At 49.6% G+C, this 9642-nt stretch overlaps 2 protein-coding genes across 13 annotated transcripts in view; one reads left to right on the top strand and one right to left on the bottom strand.

Annotated features, from left to right (window-relative positions):
* The first annotated feature begins 103 nt into the window (after positions 1-103).
* Positions 104-2554, top strand: NDUFA2 (NADH:ubiquinone oxidoreductase subunit A2). Its single transcript, XM_040444713.1, has 3 exons — positions 104-241; positions 373-479; positions 2341-2554. Exons 1-3 carry the CDS (start codon positions 141-143, stop codon positions 2430-2432), a joined length of 300 nt encoding a protein of 99 aa, XP_040300647.1. The 5' UTR covers positions 104-140; the 3' UTR covers positions 2433-2554.
* Positions 2555-2869: 315 nt separating this feature from the next.
* TMCO6 (transmembrane and coiled-coil domains 6) overlaps positions 2870-9642 on the bottom strand; it is a 10159-nt gene continuing 3386 nt past the window's right edge. For 2 of the 12 annotated variants that reach the window (XM_040444692.1, XM_040444690.1), the window contains 10 exons: positions 6184-6299; positions 5895-6078; positions 5538-5642; positions 5250-5335; positions 4900-5016; positions 4564-4675; positions 4262-4448; positions 4026-4120; positions 3475-3642; positions 2870-3229 (listed from right to left, as the gene is read on the bottom strand). In XM_040444692.1, the coding sequence (XP_040300626.1) occupies positions 3116-3229; positions 3475-3642; positions 4026-4120; positions 4262-4448; positions 4564-4675; positions 4900-5016; positions 5250-5335; positions 5538-5642; positions 5895-6078; positions 6184-6299 (1284 nt within the window). In that variant the 3' untranslated portion in view covers positions 2870-3115. Of the gene's footprint in view, positions 3230-3474; positions 3643-4025; positions 4121-4261; positions 4449-4563; positions 4676-4899; positions 5336-5537; positions 5643-5894; positions 6079-6183; positions 6300-7508; positions 8075-8243; positions 9096-9642 lie in introns of those variants that run through there. The other 10 variants (XM_040444693.1, XM_040444695.1, XM_040444689.1 and 7 more) reach the window with 10 other exon arrangements.

Genomic DNA, 9642 nt, shown 5'->3' with positions numbered 1-9642 from the left:
CAATGCTTTTAAGGCATTGGCTAAACTTTAGCCTGCCCCCCTGCGTCATCTAAATATCGCGGGAACTGGAGGGTCCGCGATTGGTCGGATTAGAGAACATGACCGGAAGTCCTAGGGCGGGGAGTTAAGCGCTAGCGGAGATGGCGGCGGCTGTAGCCAGTCGCGGAATTCGGGCAAAACTGGGCCTGCGTGAAATTCGCGTCCACTTGTGCCAGCGCTCGCCTGGCAGTCAGGGCGTCAGGTGAGGCGCAAGGTGGTGGGGCCGGTAAGCTTCGGGGTTCCCAGGTCATGACCTCTGTCTCCCGGGTGTCTGGGGAGGCCGGCGCGTAGATAGCACGCACAGCTCTCTCCCGCCCCTCCCCCCCCCCACAGGGAATTTATCGAGAAACACTATGTGGAGCTGAAGAAGGCGAACCCTGACCTGCCAATACTAATCCGCGAGTGTTCCGATGTGCAGCCCAAGCTCTGGGCCCGTTACGGTGAGCGGGGGAAGCGGGCGGTCTAGGAGCTCGGTAGAACAATGGTTTGAAGAGACAGAGTCATCCAGGGGTCAAGCAGAAATCTGTAGGGAGACTGGAACTCGGACTTCGTCCTTGCTTTTGCGGTTGTTTCAGATAAATTCACATTTGCACGGTTACAGGAAGTTTCCTGTCTCTAGTAGAATAGGTGTGGAGACGGGCCCGGTACTGCGTAAATTCCAAGAGCTGTTTTCGTAATTCAGAACGAGTTTCAGATGGGGAAGAAGAGATGCTACATCGATGTGGGTCCTTACACATTAGGTGCGGGCAGTGCTACGCTTGGTAGTGTGAGAATCTCAGTAACAAAAACTTAAGATGATTCTGTTGAGTAATTAATGCTAAGGTGTGTTGAGTGCTTTCTTGCCTAAATCTCATTTAATCTTCATTAATCATATGAGGGGGTGTTTGGTTTTTTTCTCATTGTAGAGATGAGAAGGATGAATAAAAATTTTGATGCAGCAGGGTCACCTGGCTGGTTCAGTCAAAAGAGCATGTGACTCTTGATGTGGGGGTTGAGTTCAGGCCCAACATTGGGTGTGGAGCTTACCAAAAAAAAATTTTTTTATGGAACAAAACTAAGGTTATGCAGCTAGGATACAACAGAGTTGAGCCTTTTACACATGTTCCCCCTTTTTAGGATGCACTTCTACCAGATTTTCATGGCTAGCTAGTTGTAATTCAGGTGGTTGTTATTCAGGTCTGAATATGCGTATCACCTCCTCAATAAGGAATTCCCTGGCAAGTTATGTAACAATGCCCTTAGCACCTTTTGCTCATATTCCCAATTTAAGTTTTCCATAATCTGAAAATTAAATTGCTTGACACATAGCAGGCACACAGTACCTATAAGACTTACTGAATAATGGTATTGTGGTCACAGTTTTTAACTACACCTTTGCCTAGGAATGACAGGAGAAAATAAAATCACACTTAAGGTAGACTGGTTCTAACAGTGGGTAACTGCAGTATGTATTAAAAACTGGGGAAGGGGGCGCCTGGGTGGCGCAGTCGGTTAAGCGTCCGACTTCAGCCAGGTCACGATCTCGCGGTCCATGAGTTCGAGCCCCGCGTCAGGCTCTGGGCTGATGGCTCAGAGCCTGGAGCCTGCTTCCGATTCTGTGACTCCCTCTCTCTCTGCCCCTCCCCCCTTCATGCTCTGTCTCTCTCTGTCCCAAAAATAAATAAACGTTGAAAAAAAAAAATTTTTAGAAACTGGGGAGGGAGCGCCTTGGTGGTTCAGTTGGTTAAGCATCTGACTTTGGCTCAGGTCATGATCTTACAGTTGGTGAGTTTGAGCCCCACTTGGGCTCTGTGCTGACAGCTCACAGCCTAGAGCCTGCTTCAGATTCTATGTCTCCCTCTATCTCTGCCCCTCTGCTGCTCGCACTATGTCTCTCTCTCCCTCAAAATAAATATTTTTTTTAAATGGGGAGTAAAAAGTCAATAGACTAGAGGAGATGGATACAGATGAGTGTATTATACTAGGACTATGGGAGCCATAGGCTTGGCACCTAGCCAAGGCTAGGCCCATGCAAACTGTGCTCAATAGTAAATACCTACCAGGCCCCTAAAAACTGCCCCGAAACACCTTCCTTCCCATTGTGGCCACACAGAATCAGCCAAAATTCTAGTCAGACCTGTGCTTCCTAGAGGTGTTTGACACCCAATGGATAAATTCTAGGCATCCCAAATACATCTTGGTGATATCTCATTACTTTTCCTATTCTCACAAAACTGTAAGTTAAAGACAAAGACCTTTTATTAATATCTTAGTACCCCCTCGGTGCATATTGGATATTTAATTACTTCTCTGTCTCCTCAGCATTTGGCCAAGAGAAGAATGTCTCTTTGAATAACTTCAGTGCTGATCAAGTAACCAGAGCCATGGAGAATGTGCTAAGTGGCAAAGCCTGAAGGTGAAGCCTCCACTGATTGTTAAGAGCAACAGCCCCAAAGCTTGGGCTATGCTGGACTGAGTAAAATGTGGGGAAAATGTGTTCTTCTGTTATTTATAAAGCTTGTACTGAAAAATACCATCTCTGGATGCCCTTATTTTCCCCTCCACCCCTTATTGTGCAACCACTGGGACAAACCAGTTTAATGTAAAAATAAAACTTTATTCTGTCCCTTTAAAAACCACGAGCTGGGGCGCCTGGGTGGCGCAGTCGGTTAAGCGTCCGACTTCAGCCAGGTCACGATCTCGCGGTCCGTGAGTTCGAGCCCCGCGTCGGGCTCTGGGCTGATGGCTCAGAGCCTGGAGCCTGTTTCCGATTCTGTGTCTCCCTCTCTCTCTGCCCCTCCCCCGTTCATGCTCTGTCTCTCTCTGTCCCAAAAATAAATAAATGTTAAAAACCACGAGCTGCTAATGGCGGGGGGGTGGGGGGGGGGATGATTCCAGGCCCACATCAAGTCCCCTTTGGTCCTATATGGACAGTTGTGGGTCAAAGAAGAGCTGAGCTTTGAAAGTCTTGGCTTAGACACAGGAGCAGAGAGCAGGAGATACCATTACGGTTCTAAAATCTCAAAGGGGGATCCATAGGCAAGAAAGTTGGGGCAAGGGTAGGGTGGTGGTGATGAGTAGAATGACATCAAAAAGGTCACTGGTGAAGAGCTGTCTGCTGGAGAGCATGCACACGATCCTGGAGCTGGGCCTCCTCCTGGTGCCTTTCCAGGACCTGCAGCCCTGATTGCTGCAGAAAATCCTTAGCAGCCTAAGGGCAGGGTAGAAAAGGATTTAATACCTGGGTCCCTGTGCCCTAACACTTGATTCCTACAGGCTTATGGGTTAATCCACCTCTATTTGGAAGAAAGCCTTCCCAAAAAGAGGCTGGAAGTTCCGACCTGGAGTCCATATAGGCTTGCCAGGCCCAGAGAATTGACTAGAGATAGGACTGGAAGGAAAGGGGCCATAGTGAGACTAGAGGCCTCAGAACAGGGGACCAGGGCCAAAACCCACCTCTGGCTGGTAGAGGAACAGCAATCGCAGCAGCTCTAAACTCTGGCCTACCACCTCAATGTCAGGGAAGGCCAGTGTACCAATCAAGCAGGAGAGCAAGGGCCCTGGCCACAGACGTTGGCAGTAAGCAGGACCCTTCTCTGCCACGTTGCACAGAACTGTGAGGACCTGCAGAAAGACATGTATACACAGTCCCCACAAAGGATGAAAACTAAAGACTAAAGATCGCTAAAATATGGAGTGCTGACCACATGGCCAGGCACCATGCCAAGCACTTATATGCATGTTTTGTAATCCCTACAGCTGCCCTCAGGTAGGACTGCTATTCCCACTTACACAATAGGAAACTAAAGTTCAAGATGATAAGCTGATTTGCCCAAGGTTAGTAACTAGTCGTTTAAGGATTCACATCTAGACTGGTCTGGCCCTGAAGCCATCCATACCACACCACCTGCCAGCTCTCAGGTAAGGGTACTTCTGAGTGCAAAGGCCTGCTCCCACTGTTTTTACTTTGGCACCAGATCCCATACTTAAGTGACCCCAATACCTACCAATATGCTCACCACGTTAGAAACTGGCAACAACTGCAAGAGGGGCTCAATCAGATCCATGGAGAGCAAGGAGGTACAGAAACTAGGACTGTTTGCTAGAAGGGAAAATGTCACAGTAGAGTCCCCAAACAGGGAAATGAAACTGCAACTGCCCCCCCCCCCCCCACCCACCCCCCCTGGGCAAGTCAGTAAGTATGTCCAGTATCTAAAGGTCCTAGGCACATTATGACACATACCAGTGAGGTTGTTAAGGAGCCAGAGGCCCTCAGGAAGTAGGCTGGGCTGTTTCTGAAGGAAGAACTGCAGAAGGATAAATAAGGCAGCCACAACACGCTCGTCTTCAAGCTGATTTTGCCCTCCCACAACCTCCATTGCTGCTTCTGTTAGCAAGTTGCTTAGACACCGAAGCACAGGACATGCCAGCTGCAAAGACAAGTTAGTCTGAGTATGGTCTAAGGAGGAAGGGGCTACCTGTGTACTGAAGGAAGAACAGTAGGAAGAAAGGTAGCCCAGACCTTGACCTGTTCTCTTCACCTACCAGCTCCAGTCCTGTATCCTCTGTTCTCTGGACAGCTCCAGCCATGTCCAATAGCAGCAACCCCAGAGTGGACAGACCCCCATGGGAGATAAGCAGGGTATTGTCGACCTGGCTGGGCAATAAGAATCAAATAGTCACTACTCAGTCAATCCTACCTTTAAGATGGCAAATGGCCTAGGTTGTAGGCTTCCTGGGCTCCAAGTAAAGAGGACTACAGAAGGAAGAAAACTCTCTGAAATTCCAGAAACCAAAGTTCAAAAACAAGAGTGTCCTAGAAGGGAGCCCTAGGGAGACCTAGGGAAGGTCTGTGGGACTTCTGCAAAAGGCCTTTGTTACCTGCAGATGATATAGTGCAGACACCAGGCAAACTCCACAGCAACCCCAAGGTTCAGCTTTGGACCAGGTTGCAACAGTCGCAGGATGTGCTCAGGGAGAGTGGAGCCCAAGACGGAGCTGTCAGCAGAAGGAGAGCTGTGAGTGGGAACCACAGAAACCAAGATGCCAGTCATTCTTCCCAAACCCTAAAAGCAGGTGGGAAAGCATTCAAATCCAAAGCTCTTCCCAGCCAGACACCTTGAGCTAAAATGTGCAATAGCTTTGGAAACAAGACTCAATCACACCTCCAGGGGTTACAATACAAAGTGGGTCACACCTACCTGCACATCTGCAGACACAATTTTACTTACGGGATGATCATCTCTGGAGCTTCCTTAACTTGCAGAAGCTGGGATAAGGCATATCCAAGGGCTTCCAGCACAGTCAGATGGGGGGACTAGAAGTAGACAGAATACAGAAGTACTAGAAGTAGACAGAGTACAGATCTGACTCTGGAAACCGCGTCATAAGGTTCCCTGTGACCTTCAACCCCTTAGCATAGGGCAGAGGCTGAAGCTGCCTAAACAAAGCAGGGGGACCATGTAGAGACAAGTGAGGGGAGTGCTGCCCAAGGAGGGAGACAGTAGATGGACGCTCACCTGGATGCAGGCAGCCAAGGCTGGAACAATGCCCTGTGGCAGGAGCTGCCTTCTCACAGCCTCACTCTCCACAATCAGGTTACCCAGTGTATACAGACAGAGCTCCTGAGAGTGGGACAACAAAAGCACTGGGCATAGCCTATCTCAGGCTAGGGTGGGGGTGGGAGTGCGGAGGATGGAACAGTGTTGTCTTCGAGGCTCTGGGCAAAAGGGAGTGGAAGATGATGGGCATATGTATGGCTATGGACATCAGGGGAAACAAGTTTTCTTCTTCCCCTATGTGCCAGGTCAAACTACACCCGAAAGCATAATTTTTAAATTCAAGCCAAGAACAAGGTAGGAAGGGACAAGGCTTACTATAAAGTCTGAGCTGTGACCGGAGAGGTAGGTGAGAAGGTAGGAAGTGGCTGGCAGGCAGGCCTCAGCCACCGCAGACTGTTCAGAATGAGAGAGCTCATGAAGGCACCGAGCGGCCTCAAGCTGCAACAGGGCTTGGTTGCTGGTCAGAAGCCCGACCAAGGTCCGCATGCTGCCCTCCAGCCTACATGAGTGAGCACCAGAGCCCTGCTCAGCCTGTGGCCCATCCCCTCCACACTCCTGTCCATCTCTTAGAGACCCAGCCCCCACTCACACCACCCACACTGACCAGATGAAGGTCTGCTGCGTCTCAGGGTGCTGCAAGCCTCGACGAAGGCTGACCAGAGCCCTCTCTCTCTCCTTTTCTTCTGTCCCCTGCTGTGCTAATCGTAGGAAATGCTGGATCTGGAGCACAGGGCATGGAGAGAAGAGATGGCAACATAAAGTTGCCAGAAAGCAAACATGAGTCCTACTCTGCCCACTTCACCTGTGAGCACTCCAATGTTGCACCATCCCTTGAACTTGTCATTCACATTAATATGGCTAGTAAGTCTCAATCTTGCAGTAGGGTAGACAGAAGAGGGAATCAGAACTGGGTTTAATACCAACTCTGCCACTTCTCTACAAGAAACCTAAACCTCAGTTTTTCACCTGAAAAATGGGAATAACATCTCTCCTGCCTTCTTAAGGGGTTATTTCAAGGATAACATTTAAACCTTTCAGTCTGGCACAGCCTATCCCTCTAGCCATTCTCCCCGTGCAACCTATACTCCAACACCTAGCATAACATGACTTGTTTCTAATGCTTCCAAGCTTTTGCACAATCTATTTTTCTGCCTGGGATAGTCCCCCCAGGTCCTCCAATCCCTTCAGATTTCTATTCCGGTTACTGCCTCTGAGAAGTAAGGTCTTCCTGGCTTCCTGTTGCACATTTAGGGGTTTCTATTGTGCCTCATGTTTCCTTCATGACAGGTGGTTAGCACACCTGTCTCCTTCACTGGGTTATTGCAAGCACTTCAAAGAAAGGGATTCTCTTCATCTTTGTGTACCTCAGTACCCAGCACAGTATCTTGGCATAAAGTCAGCACACAATGAACCAATGAACCTAGGCACAAGTGCTTTGTGAACAACATATGTAAACATAGACAATATAAACAAAGGGGATGCCCGATGCTTGCTGAATGAATAAATCAGGTAAAACTAATCATTTCATTCACTTATTCACTAAATACTGACCATCTACTGTATGCCTGATAGTCTACAGGCATCTGAGTTTTCAATGACAACAACTAAGAGAGGGTGTAGGTTCTGAGGCACCTGGGTGGCTCAGTCAACTAAGTGTCCAACTTTGGCTCAGGTCATGATCTTGCGGTTTGAGGGTTCAAGCCCCATATGAGGCTCTGTGCCAACAGCTCGGGGCCTGGAGCCTGCTTTAGATTCTGTCTCCTTCCCTCTCTCTCTGCCCCTCCCCTGCTTGCACTCTGTCTCTCTCTCAAAAATAAATAAACATTAAAAAACAAATAAATAAGTCTCGTTGGAAAAACGATAAACAAGCAATTAGTAGGATCGATATTCTGCAAACAGGCTGTCAAGCCAATACTAAAAGAGACTCACTTTTAGATGCTGCAAATGCAAATGACTTGAGACAGGAAAGAGCCTAATACAGTCTTTCAAGAACTAAAAAGGGGTGTGGCACCTGGGTGGCTCAGTCAGTTGAAGGATCGACTTATGTTCAGGTCACGATCTCCCGGTGAGTTCGAGCCCCACATCAGGATCGCTTCTGTAAGGCTTCAGCCCAGACCCCACTTCAGAGCCTCTGTCCTGTCTCTGCCCCTCCCTGGCTTGCGTTCTCCCAAAAATAAGTAAAAAACAAAAAAACAAAAACAAAAAAACCTAAAAACGGGTAATTTGGGCTAAGATGAATAAACTGGTAAGGTTGGAGGGAGGCAAAGGTTAGACAATGCTGGACATTATAGGTCACAGGAAGGATTTCGGTCTCTATGTGTTCTTAAAAGGCACATCTGTCTGATGTATGGAGAATGAATTTGAAGGCGGCAAGCACAGATACAGATGACCTGTTAGAAGGCTGTTTTGAGTACACGGAGAAGAGGATGGCTTAGCCACGATGGTGAAGCACGTAAGGACGCCAAAGCTCCTTAAGACGTTTAAAACGACTAAGACTTGATGTATCGGTGTGGGGATGAGAGACCGAGTTGTTGAGGATGATTCACCGGTTTCTGGCTTGGCCCACTGGATGGATGGAGGTAGTGAAGGGACCGCGTGGGGCGGACCTCAAAAGGAATTTGGCGCCAGCCGGTGTCGACCTCACCGTGCACCCTGTCGCCTCACCTCAGTTTCCCCAAGGATCATGGCCACACATCCCCCTTCGGCTTCCTCCGACGCGTCGTCTCTCAGCAGTCTCTTACTGATCAGCTGCTGTTCCCTCCGCGCCTTCCGCAGTGCTGGGGGCAAAGAAGCGGCTGAACGTAGGGGCTGCATCTAGGACTCTGAACCCCGTCTCCAACCCGGGAGCCTCCTTATCCTATCTCCGACCGCCATAGCCACCCCGCGCATCCTGCCGTCTCCCTTGCTCGCCAGCACCTGCCTCCCGCTCCCGTCGGCGGCACCGTAGCTCCTCTACCACGCAGCCCACCGGTCTGAGGCGACCCTGCCTTCCGCTCCACATGGTGGGCCTCGATAAAATTCGCCCAAAGCAGAAAGCCAGCGAAGCGCTCCACGAGCCGAAAAGATGGCACGCACCGCGCAACCGCAGCGCTGGCCGGAAAAGGAGGTGCGAGTGGGCGGAGCACGGCGCAAAGAGAAGGCGGGGAGGAGCTAGAAGGCGCAACCAGGCTGTGGAGCAGGGCGGGGACAGAGGTGGGTAAGGACCGATGGAGGGGCGGGGCGAAGGGAGAGTAGAATGGGGTGGGACAAGGGCAGGGAGGGGCGGAGCGAAAGCTAGAGGCGGAGTAGGACCTCTGCAGCCAGAAGCCTAAGCAAAGCCGAACAGCACGGTTTTTCTCCTTCCCAGTTCTAGGAAAGAAACTCAGCGTCGACTTGGACTGACAGTGCCTCACCTTCCGCTCGGCAAATACAACCTCCCCATACCTAACACATCCTAGACGAACATTCAAAACTACCCCGACCTCTAGGAAGATTTCACCAATAACTCGGCTCTCACTGATGAACGCTGGATTCGCATTACTTTATTGAATTGTTCTCCATCATGAGTTATCCCCAGTACACACGTATAAAGAAAATGAGACAAATATAATTATTTCCCTGTTCTAAATAAAAGTAATTCTTTTTTAATGTATATTTACTTTTGAGAGAGAGAGAGCGTGTTACGGAGAGGGGCAGAGAAAGAGAGAAAAGGAGACAGAATCTGAAGGAGGCTCCAGGCTCTGAGCTGTCAGCACAGAGCTGGAGGTGGGGCTGGAGCCCATGGACTGTGAGATCATGACGTGAGTCCAAGTCCCACGCTTAACCGACTGACCCACCGAGGCGCCCCTAGTAATTCTTTTTTTTAATATTTAATTGTTTTTTTAATGTTTATTTATTTTTGAAAGAGACAGAAAGAGCGAAGGAAAGGCAGAGAAAGAGGGAGAGAGAGAATCCCAAGCAGGCTCTGCGCTATCAGCAGAGCCCCACCCACTCAGGGCTAGATCCCAGGAACCATGAGATCAAGACCTGAGCCGAAATCAAGAGTAGAATGCAACTGAGCCAGCCAGGCGCCCGGGGGGGGGGG

Source organism: Herpailurus yagouaroundi, unplaced genomic scaffold (genome assembly GCF_014898765.1).
Source record: "Herpailurus yagouaroundi ecotype Mexico unplaced genomic scaffold, PumYag 192, whole genome shotgun sequence".
NCBI lineage: Eukaryota > Metazoa > Chordata > Mammalia > Carnivora > Felidae > Herpailurus > Herpailurus yagouaroundi.
Note: the sequence above shows the minus strand (reverse complement) of the source record. Positions and strands in the feature narration are given on the sequence as shown.

Coding starts and splice junctions, on each gene's coding strand:
- NDUFA2 (XM_040444713.1), top strand. CDS start 141: ATGGCGGCGGCTGTAGCCAGTCGCGGAATTCGGGCAAAACTGGGCCTG. Junction 242..372: donor CCTGGCAGTCAGGGCGTCAG/GTGAGGCGCAAG, acceptor CCCCCCCCACAG/GGAATTTATCGAGAAACACT. Junction 480..2,340: donor CAAGCTCTGGGCCCGTTACG/GTGAGCGGGGGA, acceptor CTGTCTCCTCAG/CATTTGGCCAAGAGAAGAAT.